The sequence below is a fragment of the Felis catus genome, chromosome B1, assembly GCF_018350175.1.
Source record: "Felis catus isolate Fca126 chromosome B1, F.catus_Fca126_mat1.0, whole genome shotgun sequence".
In the NCBI taxonomy this organism is placed as follows: Eukaryota; Metazoa; Chordata; class Mammalia; order Carnivora; family Felidae; genus Felis; species Felis catus.
Window position 1 is genome coordinate 25,167,047 of NC_058371.1, and position 15,168 is coordinate 25,182,214.

The 15,168-nt window shown below is 35.9% G+C and overlaps 1 protein-coding gene across 15 annotated transcripts in view; it reads left to right on the forward strand.

Moving 5' to 3' along the window:
- Nucleotides 1–15,168, forward strand: part of DLC1 (DLC1 Rho GTPase activating protein) — a 484,735-nt gene that overhangs the window by 182,099 nt on the left and 287,468 nt on the right. For all 15 annotated transcript variants that reach the window (XM_045055298.1, XM_019828336.3, XM_019828341.3 and 12 more), the window contains one exon: nt 5,831–5,971. In XM_045055298.1, the coding sequence (XP_044911233.1) occupies nt 5,831–5,971 (141 nt within the window). The remainder of the gene's footprint in view (nt 1–5,830; nt 5,972–15,168) is intronic.

The window sequence follows — 15,168 nt, forward strand, 5'->3', positions numbered from 1 at the left end:
ATTTCTAGTATCACGTAATCTGTAAATAGTAACAGTTTAACTTCTTTACCAATATGAATGCTGTGCTAGGACTTACAGTACTATTTTAAATAAAAGTGGTGAAAGTGGACATTCTTATCTTGTTCCTGATCTTAGAGGAAAAGCTCTCAGTTTTTCACCATTGAGGATGGTATAAGCTTTAGGTTTTCATATATGGCCTTTATTATGTTGAAGTCTGTTCCTTCTAACCCCATTTTGTTGGGAGTTTTTATCATGAATGGATGTTGAATCTTGTCAAATGCTTTTTCTGCATCTATTGAGATGATCATATGATTTTTATCTTCGGTTTGATGTGGTGTATGATGTTGTTTGATTTGTGAATATTGAGCCAATGACCTTTGCATTCCAGGAATAAATCCCACCTGATCATGATTGATCTTTTTAATGCATTGTTGTATGTGATTTGCTAATATTTTGTTGAAGATTTTTGCATCTATGTTCATCAGGAATATTGGCCTGTAGTTTTCCTTTTTTGTGGTATCTTTGTCTGGTTTTGGTATCAGAGTAATGCCCACCTTGTAGAATGCATTTGGAAGCTTTTCTTCATCTTCTATATTTTTGGAATAGTTTGAGGAGAATAGGTGTTAAATCTTCTTTAAATGTCTGATAGAATTCCCTTGTGAATCTATCTGAAACTAGACCTTTATTTTTTGGTAGTTTTTTTTTTTTTTGATTGTCAGTTCAATTTTATTACTTGTAAAACAATTCATTACTTGTTTTGGAAGATTGTATGTTTCTAGGAATTTATCCATTTCTTCTGTTGCCAGTTTGTTGGCATGTAATTTTTCGTAGTATTTTCTTAATACTCTTTTGTATTTCTGAGGTGTCAGTTGTTATTTTTCCTCTCTCATTTTTCATTTTATTTATTTGGGTCCTTTCTTCTTTTTACTTAATGAGTATGGTTAAGGGTTTAATTTTATGTTTTCAAAGAACCTGGTCTTGTTTTCATTGACTTTTTCTTTCTTTTTTTTCTTTTCTTTCTTTGTCTCTCTCTCTCTTTTTTTTTTTTTTTTTTTTTGGCTCTATGTCATTTATTCCTGCTCTGATCTTTATTTTTCTTCTACTCATCTTGGGCTTTGTTTATTCTTATTCTAGTTCTTTAGCTGTAAACTAAGATTGTTTATTTGATTTTTTTCTAATTTCTTGAGGTAGACCTGTATTGCTTTATACTTCCTTTTTGGAACTGCTTTTGCTGTGTCCCATAGATTTTGGACCACTGTGCTTTCATGGTCATTTGTCTCCATGTGTTTTTTTTTTTTTTATTTCTTCTTTGTTTGCTTCATTGATCTATTGGTTGTGTAGTATCATCTTGTTTAGTCTTCATGTGTTCGTGTTTTTTCCAGTATTTTTCTTGTGATTTACTTCTATTTTCATACCATTGTGGTAAGAAAAGATGTGTTGTTTGATTTCAATATTCTTATCCTGTTTTATGGCCTAATATGTGGATTCATTATGGACAATGTTTCATGTGCACTTGAAAATACTATATATTTTGTTGTTTTGGGATGGAATATTCTGTTATGTCCATCTGATCCAGTATGTCATTCAAAGACATTGTTTCTTTATTGATTTTATCTGTATTATCTATCCATTGATGTAAGTAGAGTCTTAAGTACCCTAGTATTATTGTATTACCATAAATTTCTCTCTTTATGTCCATTAATATTTGTTTTTTGTATTTAGGTGCTCCAGGTTAGGTGTGTAAATATTCACAAGTGTTATATCTTCTTGTTGAACTGATCCATTTATCATTATATAATGTCCTCCTTTATCCTGTTACAGTCGCTCAAAGTCTATTTTGTCTGATACAAGTATTGCTACCTGCCTTTTTTTTCCATTTCCATTTGCATAGTGAATGTTTTTCCATCCCTTTTGCTTTCATACTATATATATGTCTTTAGGTGAGGTAAATTTCTTGTAGACAGCATATAGATGGGTCTTGTTTTTGTTGTTGTTGTTTTATCAATTCTGTCATTCTGTATCTTTTGATTAAAGTATTTAGGCCATTTTCATTTAAGGTAATTATTGATAGGTATATGCCTATTGCCATTTTTTTTGGCAATTTGGCAATGCCTGTTGGTCATTTTTGTAGTTCTTTTTTGTTCCTTATTTTCTTGCTTTCTTTGTGATTGATGAATATCTATAGTGTTTTGTTTGGCTTTCTTTATTTTTTGTTTATCTATCATAGGTTTTGGGTCTGTGGTTTCCATGAGGTTCATATATAACATTCTGAGTTGATAGCAGTTCATATTCATTTGATGGTCATGTAAGTTCAAACACAAGGAAGGAAGGAAGGAAAATCTTGCTTTTTCTTTTTCCCTTTATCATTCCTTTTTACTCCCTTTTCGACATTTTACATATATGTTGCCATATTTTATTTATTATTTTTTATTCATATTTTCCTTATGTCTAATTATAGCCACTTCTTTTCCACTTAAAGAAGTCCCTTTAACATTTCTTGTAAGGCTGGTATAGCGGTGTTATTCCTTTATCTTTTGTTTGTCTGGAAAACCCTTTATCTCTCCTTAAGATCTGAATGATAACCTTGTCAAATAGAATATTCTTTTTCATAGGGCTTTTTTTCCTGCTTAAACACTTTGAAATATCATGTATGTCACTCCGTTCTGACTTACAAAGTTTCTGCTGAAAAATTAGTTGATAGCCTTACAGGTTTTTCCTTGTAGGTAACTTTCTGTTTGTCTCTGGATAGTTTTAAGATACTCTTTTTATCTTTAACCTTTGACATTTTATTACTATGTGCCATAGCGTGGAACTCCTTGGGTTCATCTTGTTTGGAACTCTCTGTGCTTCTTGGACTTAGATGTCTATTTCCCTCCAAGTTTAAGGAAGTATTCAGTTATTATTTCTTCAGAAAAGTTTTCTGCACCTTTCTCTCTCTCTTCTTCAGGGATCCCTATAATGAGAATCTTTGTTCACTTGGTGTTGTAGATCTCTTAATCTATCCTCATTGTTTAAAACATTTTTTTCTCTTTTTGCTGTTCCTTCATCAAAGCTTGTTTGCTTTCCTTTATCCTTTCTTCTAGATCACTGATACATTTGTCTGCATCCTTTCATGTACTGTTGATTCCCTTTAGTATGTTTTTTTTTATTTCAGTTATTGTATTCTTCACCTTTTCTTTTCTTCTATTTCTTCACCTTTTAATATTTTCTTTCTCTTCTTTGAAGGTCTTACTGAGCTCTTCCATTCTTTTTTTTTTTTTTCTAGTCCAGTGGGCATATTTATGATCATTACTTTAAATACTTTATCAGGCATGTTGCTTATCTCTGTTTCATTTAGTTATTTTTTGAGGGTTTTTCTTGTTCTTTCTTGTGGAGCATATTCCTCTAGCTCCCCATTTGTTTGACTTCCTGTGTTTGTTTCTACGGATTAGATGAAACAGCTACTTCTCAAGTTCAGGGAGTTGTCTTGTGTATGGTGTCCCCTATGCAGACCATGGGCTTAGTGACTTTTGCTGGCTGGCTGGAGCTATGGACTGTATATGGTAGTAATTTTTTTTTTAAATCATGGCCTTTACAGAAAGAATAAGAAAAATAATAATGAAAGAAAGTAAGAAAATAGAACAGAAAAGGAAAAAAGAAAAGAAAAAAAAAAGAACAAAATCAAAAAGAAAAAAATTAAAACAAGACAATTTTTTTAGTGTTTACTTATTTTTGAGAGAGAGACAGAGCATGAGCTGGGAAGGGGCAGAGAGAGAGGGGGACACAGAATCAGCAGCAGGCTCCAGGCTCTGAACTGTCAGTGCCTGCAAACTTTGAGATCATGACCTGAGCTGAAGTCAGATGCTTAACTGACTGAGCCACCTAGGTGCCCAACAAGACACATTTTAAAAAGTAAAAAAACAAACAACATCAACAAAAAAACCGTATATACATTTAATTAAAAAGTAAAAATTTAGGGATACCTAGGTGGCTCAGTTCATTAAGCATCTGACTTCACCTCAGGTGATGATCTTATGGTTTGTGAGTTCAAGTCCCTTGTCAGGTTCTGTGCTGACAGCTCAGAGACTAGAGCCTGCTTGGGATTCTGTGTCTCCCTCTCTCTCTGCCCCTCCCCCACTCGCGCGCACACACGCACGTGCTCTCTCTCTCTTCAAAATAAATAAACATTTTAAAACTAAAGAAATAGGGCGCCTGGGTGGCTTAGTCAATTAAGCGTCCAACTTCAGCTCAGGTCAATGATCTCAAGGTTCATGAGTTCAAGTCCCACATCGGGCTCTGTGCTGACAGCTCAGAGCCTGGAGCCTGCTTCAGGTCTGTGTCCCTCTCTGCCCCTCACCCGTTTGTGCTCTGTCTCTCTCTGTCTCTCAAAAGCAAATAAACAGTTAAAAAAAATTAAATAACAAAACCCCTACAAAACCATGGCCTATTTTCTGTGCCCCAACACTACAGGGTAACTGGGCTTGTGGGCTTGTGGACCCTGGGCTCACTGAGGTGGCAAACTCCCTGTGATGACTGGATTCATCAGTTATGGCATCAAGACCTGCCTTCTGAGGCATCAGGACCCTCCGTTTATGGTTTCCAAACCTCTTCACAGCAGGCAAATCCTGCTATGGCCTGGGCTTTTAAGGTTGAAGGAGAGAGAGCATTCCCGCAGCGCCTCAGCCCTTTTAAACCTTGACTTCTCTTTTCTGTGCCAGTTGCTCTTTTAAACAATGTTTTTTTTTTTCTGTGCCCAAAGACAGAGGGATCTGTTCCTGGTTCCTCAGTGCTATCCCTCCCCACTGCAGATTGCAGTGTTGCGGTGGGGTTCCCTTGGTTACCATCCATCTCTCTTGCTGTTCTCTTGCCATTCTCTCTGCCTTTGGTTGTTCAGTAGCTGTTCAGTCAATCTGCAGTTCTTCTTCACGAGGAACTGTTCTATTAATAGGTCGAATTTGGTGTGTTCCATGGAGGAGGTGATATCAGAGTCTTCCTGTGTCACCATCTTGAACCAGAACTCTATTAACATCCATTTCCAAGTGAGAGAATTGAATCACACACGTCAAAACCTAATTCCTACCCCTCATATAGCTCATAGTTTATTAGGTAGATAGACACTTGAGCTAAATGATTTCAAGCCATTGTGGTAGGTGTCACCATGGAGGTCTGATGGGCGTGTAGCAGAGGGTGAGGTGAGGAGAAATGAGAACTGTGTTTTCATTTGACGCTCACAGTGACCCTGTCGCATAAGGGATGTGAAGTGAGTTACTCATGATCATGTAGTGAGGAAGGGGTATCTATGGGGTTCTACCTCCTGACTTAACTGCAGTGCCCCAGCTAGCTCCCACTACCGCCCATTCCAATTTTCAATGAGCTGTTTAATTACCAAAGAATTACCAGTATTTTCTGTCTAAAATCAGACCCTCTGAAGAGTACAGTTGTTATTACGAAATAGTGCATGGTTATGGGTGACATGTCAGTGTCAGTTGTCACTAACTTTTTCTAAAATTTCTTTTAATGTTACTTATTTTTGATTGAGACTGAGACAGAGTGAGAGCAGGGGAGGGACAGAGAAAGAGAGGGAGGCACATAATCTGAAGCAGGCTCCAGGCTCCGAGCTGTCAGCACAGAGCCCGATGCGGGGCTCGAACTCACAAACCGTGAGATCATGACCTGAGCCGGAGTCGGACACTTAACCGACCGAGCCACCCACGCACCCATATTGTCAGCAACTCTTTAGCATCTTCAGTGTGTGTTGGGAAAAGGAGAAGGTGGAAAGATGTGGGTGGCAGGGAAAAAGGCATGCAGAGAGCATGTACATGCCTTTCATATCAATACGTTTTTCTGATAGGATCTGGAGTCAGGATCTGAAAGTGGAGTGGACGCCATTTCAATGAATCAGGCGCCGACAAATTTGTCTTCTAACACCGAATCCAGTGACCTACCATCTTCCACCCCAGTGGCCAGTTTTGGAACCAAACCCAAGTCTACGGTGAGTTGTAAGTGATAGCAGTCAGTTTTAATTGAAATGCTGATGATCATAAGGTAAGAGTTGATATCTTATCCATTCAATATGGAAAAAAATACTCTTAAGAGTCTTGGTTGCAGTAACTTGATAGCATTTAATTAAGTACAGTCTCACATATGTTGCTTGCTTTATAATGGTAACACAAGTACCTCACTGAAACGGGTCATGGTTCTAGAATTACGCAATATATGGTACCAAATTTTGTTGCTGGATAATCAGATCTTTAAAGAACGAAGAATGAAAAATCTGGAGTTGGTTCTCCCTGAATTATTATCCTGACCACACTGCTTACTAGTCGGAAAATTACCTGAGACTAGATACATAGATAGAGAGATAGAGATATATAAAATCACACAAATCATAAATTTTACGTGGGTATTAATTGACATAGCTCAAGCTCATGTAAAGGACTTAAACACTTGGCACAAAATAAATACTGAATAAATGTAAGCTACTATCATTATTATGATAATGCCTCATCAACTTTACAGTGCTACCAAAACAAATAAAAGGAGAATTACTATGTATAATAGTATGGTCTGGTGAATTGTAAATAAAAGACATTTTCCGTTAAGTAAAAAGTTGAACTGCTACGGGAAAGCAGTATTTGACTGTAAAAGGTAACATTTGTGGAGGAAGTAATTACTACTTCAAATATCTAAAGTCCCAGCAGCTCCAAAATAACCTTCCCTAGTTTAGTGAAAATCATAGTGGCATATTATTTTTTTAAGTACCGATGTTAGCTTAACACAGGGAAACAAGTTTGGAGTGCCTGTTTGCCTGATTTTAAAATAAAAGGCAAGTCTGAAATAGGACTCAGAAGAGAATACTCTGAATTTAAAACATGGTAGATATGTTGAATTGCAGGAATATATAGAACATTTTTAAGGGAATATTTATAGAATACCTACTACGTGCCATGCACTATGATAGATTAAAGACTGGGAGAGCGATAAGACATACTTCCTGTCTTTAAAAAGCTCACAATCTAGCCAAGGGGAGTAGGTACATAAACAGTGAAATGCATATGGTAGTGCTGTACATATAGGAAATGGCAGGAACCAATGACCTACCACATAATGCTATTTTAGGGTACAGTGAAAAAACAGGGTCAAAAATACTATGGGTCAACAGGCAGACTGCAGTGAAATGGTGCTCTTCTGTTTCACAGTGTGTAATGAAGGTTAAGATGCAAAATTAAAGTATGAAACCAAATGATCTCATTTCACCATATTCTTACTGAGTACAAAGATAAAAGCCTCTCAACAGTTTTAACTCAACGGTGTAGGAACCGGTGGAGCATTGGCTTTTTGAATATTGGTACAGGTATGTGGCTGACACGTAAGAAGTAAAAAAGGAAGGTGAATTCCCTTTTTAAAGGTATTTATTCTTAAATTCGCTTTTGAAAGCACCTGCTGATATCCTAAAGAGCTGTTCTTTTCTCTCTGATACTTACTCTGTGTTCATCATTTACTTCAGAAAAATTACCATTGGCGTCTGCTATTTCTCCCTTGAAACATACATATTTTAGTGTGTGGTCACCTTGTCATTTTTAACAACTTATACAACTTTGTGTGAAGTTCCCTGGTTTTTCTTCAATACCCTCGTGTTTGTAAATGTGCTCAATATATTTCCATTGAGATATGTTTATGTATTTTTATGGTAACCAACTGTTGTAAAGTTTTAGAATGAGAAACATGATGCCATCGGTTTTATCAGGACCTTGATTCTTTAGAATACTTTGAGATGGGTCTGTTTTCAAATGTTTCATGTTTTGCCACATCATTTGACCGAACTATTCACTCCACAGGCAAAATTAAGAAATGCTAAAGTCAGTTATGAAACAGAAACAGACGTTTTTGTGCACTCCAGATTAAGTGTGTACTGAAAAGTTGTCAAGTTTGGATAAAATAGTACATGACTGTCTCCCCAGATGTTCAGGTGTGACTTGTTACCTGGGTGCATGATCACAGCTTCACAGTGATGCCACAGCTCATTAGTCTGTAAGCACTGAGAACCACGAGACAGTGAACTCAGGTTCCAGACACACAAGACGACCAAAAACTACTGACCCAATCTCGACCAATACCACAGGCAGTTAGACAACTGTACATGGAACTCTGTCCAGCTACTGAACTATAATTTAGTAAAATTCTCCAGCAGGCCATGAGAAGGACCCAGAAATAAACACTCCACTGTCACAGACAGCTGACTTTTAGGAAATTTCTTACTGAAAATGGCCAATAATGAACATAGCTTGAGAAGCAGGCTTTTTGGGGGCTGTAGGAAGGTTCATTTTTTTGCGAGGGGGTGTCGTTTTAATGTGTGTGTGTATATTTTATTTTGTGTTATTATTGGTGTTGACTATTTTGAGTACAGTTCCTTCTTACTACAGTTTGAAAATAATTCTTTGGCTGTGGATCACCTCTCTGTTTTTATTTTGTTTCTTGGCTGGAATACAGAATTTTACCTATTTTATGAGAGAGTAAATAGGTTCTTTTCCCTTCAGTTTGGAGCTTGGGAAATAGATAATGTGTAATGGCAGTCTGGCTATTTTGTGAAAAGAGAGAAAACTCCAGTATCCTACATAGTTATTCTTTTCACAGGGAATTGAAGTTTCAATGTTAATATTAAGTAGAAACATTAAATTCTAAGGACACCTACTTTTGACATCTACCCATCATGAACTAACCTTCTACTCCATCGTGTCATATTTTTACAAAATGTTTACTTTTATTTCATAATTATTTAATGTTACATTTGATTTGCTGCTGTGAAATCTATTTATAATGGTGACTAACTACCACAAATATTTGGCTTTCCTTTTGTACGTAGGACCTCTCTGGGCTTCCAAGTGCCTATTTTTTCAATAAGATTTCTTCTTTTATATGTATTATTAGAACAGGACCAAGGAGTAATCTTCAGATATTTCATGAATACTATGTATATATCATGCCAAAAAAAAATGAGCATTAAGGTATATTTCAGGGATGTATTTCACACAAAAACGAGAAAGTTGAAAGGTAGGATACCCAGTACCAAAAAAACACATTAGATAAAAGAGGTCTAGTGTTTTGTGTCCAAAAAATCACCAGTTTCTCTCCCCAAATCTTTGTTTTGTTCCTTTGAAACAGTGTCATAATGCCTTTCTTGAGAGACACTTTCACAAACAACCCATGATTAGTCATATTGTTTTAAACAAAGTCTCTGACTCACTATAGAAGGATATACTGGCGTCCTTCCAGCTATGGTAATCGGTTGTTTGAGTTGTTCTTATATTCATTAATATGGGGTTGTAACATGAAAGGTTTTAAAGCTCAGCACTAAAACCTCAGGGGTTTTGTTTTTTTCCTAAACATACTTATAAGTGTAAGTCTTCATTAAATTATTATTAATCATTAAGAGATAAACTGAGCCCTAGATAACAACAACAACAACAACAAAAAAAAACAGTGCATTTCGTTTGTAGAATAAGTAACTGGAGGAATAGGGAGAGTCTAGTATTCTACAGAATAATCAAGAGCATCATTCAGAGCAGTGCAAGGATATGTTTTCAATTTAGTCTAAATTCCCCTTCCCTCTGTCTCCCAAAAACTTCTTTAGTTGCCCTGTGATAGAATTCTAATAACAGTGATGAAACCCTCAATCATTTGGGCATGTTGGAACCACAGCTAGACAGAGCAGCTTTGAGTATGTCCTAAACTATCTAAAGGAATTTGGGAACATATTGGCATTCATATCAGAATGTATTACACACTGGAAAATAACCCTTTTATTAAAGACATCAAAAACAGAAATTATTAACCTTCATTATTGTGATGGCTACAGGGTAAAAAAGACAAATCCATCTTATTTTAGCTCAAGGTGGCAACAATGGGTCTAATTCTACAGATTGAGTACACCCCTCATCTTTTCATTATTACTACCAAAATAGCCATGAGACAGATGAGGGGAAACATCAGCTCATGGGAGGATGGGAGCTTCAGGCAGGCAGAAGCACGCCCAGCCGGACAATGCCAGCTCCTCTGGAGAGCAGTTCAGAATAAATCTTGCCCACAGGCTGCCATGACGTGACGCAAATAGAGCTCAGAAGTGGACCCTGACTGCAGTTCATGATCATTTCTCGATGACTTAAAAAGACTCCAATACTGCAATCAACCTGATAGTCCAGCCGCTTTTACTGACAGTTCCAAAAATTGTGTGGTCACTCTACTCTGTTGTTGAAGAGAACACTATCTCAGTACGACCCCAACACAACTGTTTATGCTATAGTCAGTTTAGTGGGGCATTTTCATACAATTGTTTTTCGACCCTCTGCATGATAGAAGGCAAGTAGTACTATTCTGGTCTGGCATTCACTTGCCAAAAGCATTGTCATCCCTTAAAAATATAAATGTTTTGGGGCACCTGGGTGGCCCTATCGGTTAAGCAGCCGACTCTCGATGTCTGCTCAGGTCATAGACTTGCAGTCTGTGAGTTCGAGCCCCGTGTCAGACTCTGCACTGACAGGGCAGAGCCTGCTTGGGGTTCTCTCTGTCTCTCTGCCCCTCCCTACCTTTCTCTCTCAAAATAAATTAACTTTTTTAAAAAAGCATAAATGTTTTGAGGTGCAGAGAAAAGGAGGGTGATGGCACTGTGTAAGAATTTTAACATTATATTTTATTTCTTTGTTCTAAAACTTTTTTGATGTTTATTTATTTTTGGGAGAGAGAGACAGAGCATGAGTAGGGGAGGAGCAGGGAGAGAAGGAGACACAGAATCTGAAACAGGCTCCAGTCTCTGAGCTGTCAGCACAGAGCTTGATATGGAGCTCGAACCCACGAACCGTGAGATCATAACCTGAGCCAAAATCAGACCCTTAACCTATTGAGACACCGAGGTGCCCCAACATTACATTATTTTAAATGAATGTTATTCAAGTTCAGGTCATTAAAAAACAATGTCTTCTTTCCCTTTTTTCACCCCATGAGATATTATTCAGTCTACATTTTTCTTGAAACTATCAATTTATATTTTGGCCACTGTACGTACAAGAACCACAAATTGTCACTCATTGTATTTCTGTGAATCTATATCTGTACCTGATAAAAGCAGAGACAAAAAGAATATGAACTTTAAGAAAGAGCCAGAAGTTTTATCCGGGTAATGATGATGGAGAAAAGCATGTTTGCACGTGTAATAATAATATCAAATGTAAGAAGGACAAACATGTATGAAGTACACACTGTGTGGCAGATATATTATGGATTAGTAAGGCGTAGTTCATGAATCCTTACAACAGCCTTTGAGCTAGATGCCATTATTTCCTAGACTTTATAGAAGAGGAGACTGATATGGATAATGGCTAATCTGAGCTGCCTCTGGTCTCCCGGTAGGAAGGGATGTGGCCAGGATGGCAGCCAGATACTTCGTGCTCCCCCTAAGACTGATTTATTCAGAGATTCGCCTGCCAACCACCTGGCTTCAGAACCAACATAAATTGGTTTGAGAGATTCTTATGTCGGAGACAAATTGTCGCTGATGTTTGAATTATTGGAGTGCACAAGAACAGTTTACTTGTGCAATAAAGAATAGGGGCTGGTTCATCAGAGCATGGCATAGGTCATATTGTGCTAACATCATTTTCTAAGTCATCCATCTACCATGGATTTTATGTGTGTTTATATGTATATGTACAGTATACCAGATTATATATACATGTTTGTACCTATTCATATCAGAATATATATACATATATTTGTGTATATGTGTATATGTGTATATACAGACATGCATTCCCTAGTGTTATTTTCCGAGAACCTGTGTTGAATAATTCTCAATTATATGGTTCAAATTAGTAATTATTAAATTTTTATATAGTCATAAAATTATTATTCAGTATAAGTTCTTATAATATTTTTTTATATAAGACAATTTCTCAGGATAAACACAGAAACCACAAAGGCAGACTTATTCATTGTTACCAGGTATGAGATGTGGTAGTATCTTTATCCGGGATAGGACATTTAAGATTTGAAAAGGTTTGAGAAAGGATTTCAAAAGAGAAAAGCTCAAAAGATAGAAGATAGAGGTTAATGGACACTTTGACAACCAATAATCAACTTAATTGTTGCATCTTTAAAAGGAGGACTTCCACGTAAGGCTGCTTAAAAATAAAAAAAATATATATAAAGCTCAGCCTTTAAATGTGGGAAGACTCAATATCTGTGTGAGATTCTCAAAAGACTGAGTTTTGAAGATTCAGTCAGTTATCCAGTGAAACGATCTGATGAACATAGACCACCTTTGTTACAAATAATACACTTCAGACACATTGACGGGAATTATTTTTTTCAGGTTTATTTCCTAGTGGAGAATTCCACAGTATCCTTTTTGCAGTAAATTAGGCTATGCTTCATGGATATGTGAAAAACAATTCTGCTAAGGAACTATAAAACACTGTTGGCATTTGTCTCAATTACACAGGATTTCAGTAAAATTACACGTGATCCAAGAAAGAAAAGAAAAACCATCAGGGGCTCCCCATAATACTTTCATTGTAAACTAGATTTTATATCTAAATGCAATCACCTATCTTAGGCATACTATCATTAAGCTAACCTCATTATATGGTTGTGATATATTAAATGGCAGGCATTAAAATTGAAAACAAGTATATAGATTCTGGAGTCCAAATCACATTATTTTAAAATATGTTTTAAAACCCAATTCACACACATAATTTTAGTATTATCTGTGTTTTGTCTTACCAGGGTATTATATACTACATTTTTATATCATATACTATATTTTTGTTTAAATGGTTATCAGATGATTATTTTTAACACAGCTGGTAATTTCCCCAAATGCTGTCCACTGTTTAAAATAAAATAGAGGGATAGGGGCTCCTGGATGGCTCAGTTGGTTGAGCCTCAGATTTCAGCTCAGGTCATGATCTCGTGGTTTATGAGTTCAAGCCCCGCATTGGGCTCTGTGCTGACAGCTCAGAGCCTGGAGCCTGCTTCTCTTAATTTATTTATCAAAAGTAAGTAAACATTAAAAAAAATTTTTAAACAAAATCGAGGGGTAAAACATTGTCATTTTTACAAAGATGAGCTACAAATACTCCTTTTTATTGAAGTCTTGGGAAAACATACAAGGTAATACATAAAATTAATTAGAATTTAAATAGTATTTCATAATGTCACATATGATAAGAAATAACATAGTAAAGGAAAAAATGACATGTAATTTTTAAAGAAAGTTTTGTCAGCCTCTTCTGAAACATCAAAAAAATTAAATTAGTACAGCTTACCATTAGTAAATGCAAGAATGTAATGGTCTTAGAAAAATGCCTTTGATTATAATGCTTTTGAGTGTGGCAATTTTACTTTGACATAGAAAAGCAATAACATTAAAGTATGTGGATTTTTAAAGAAATATTGGTCTTTGTTCACTAAGATTCTCATTGTTTATGAGAAAGAAAAATAAGGCACAATTTATAGCTTTTTTAAAGAAAAACTGAGCCACCAGAGGATTGGGAAAAAATGTATTTAAAAAGGACATCATTCTGTGATGATTATAATGAAATATTTCTTAGAATTCTATGATTGTAAAGCCTAAAGGAATCCATTCACATATTCTGGATTTTGAAATAATAGATAAATATGCAATTCATTAACCTTGGGCTTTGAAAAATAGAAACATTTTTATAGTCATTTGCTTTTATATTTAAAATAAATTCAAAATTCTCTCATTTCTAGTGTTTGAAGATACTGACATCTGTTTCCAATGCATTCACACATTAATTCATGACAGTCTCATTTGGGGTGGGTTATTTGATCTCTACAGTGACCTCCTCACATCAGCCTTTTCCCTTTGAATCTAGGAGCTTCATTTTGTCAAAAATAAGCATAATTCGTACCCAGATACACTGATTCTTAATACTAAACACTGAGTGCATGGTATTGGAAGAATTTTTTGATTTGGCAAAATTATTTTTGTCTTATTTGTGTTTAGTTTATATAATCTAATTAGTTGGAACAGAATTCCTAAAGCCAAAAAAAAAAAAAAAAAAGAGGGAGAGATGTAGAAATGGATCATATGGGATCATGGGACAGTGAAAATTTAGTAGATTCCTTAAGGGCAAAATAAGCCATCGTCTCCGCAACCTAAGGTTTAGTCATATGAATGGTACTTTTGTATGTTATCATCATTACAATGAGAAAAATTTAGTTTTTCCATGTGCTGATGTTACTTCTCGAATCCAGCTCATATTTTCATCCAAGAGAAATAACAACTTCCAGTTATTTCTGGGCGATGTAAAATGGCAAGCCGACAGCATGCCACATCACAGCAACCAGGAATATAATTCATAGCACTAAGCAGTAATAGTAACCAGTAAGCTATTTTCGCGGAGTCCTCACTTTCTTCGTTTCAGACCTAGTTGTCCCAAAGCTTTAATTACATATTAAATATATTCCTTGCTTTTTAACTTTTCCCCTTTGATTCTTTGACGGATAATTAATTTTGCCCCTGGCGTCTGGTGGCCTCAACTGGTTTGAGACAGCTGAAGTCCGTCGAAATGCTGAACTGAGGAGTCCGTGTGAATACTCACTAGCAGCTACACAGAGCTTACAGAGAGGGCCTCCTGAACTATAGTTGTGAGCTGTCCGCCACACAACCAATTTCTGAATGAAAAAATAACACCATCAGCCATGTATTTGAGTATTCTGAATATCACACATCTAAACATTTGGAGTCATATAACAAAAATAGGAAAGTAAAGGAATTATTTGCTTTCTATTTATTACGTCCCCAAACACCATCACTTGGGAAATATCAATATTCCTGACTATTCTGGGTATTTACTGAACATCTTATGTGTTAATTTCTGTTTTTAATCAGTTCATATTCTTTACGTTATTATCGCCACTGTCATTTTTAGTGATCCTCTTTTCTTTCCACTGTAATGACTTCATATAATCCAGATGAATTCTGGATTTGTAAACGTCAAAATCAGTTGATGTTCATGAAAATGACTCTTATTGTTTTCTGTTCACAGTAAATTTCTTTATTTTATTTTGTTGTTTTATTGATTCATTTCGAAGGCCCTGTCTGTGTATGTAAATACTATAGTAACTCACCACATAAGCATTTATCAAATTAGCCATAGTGTGAAA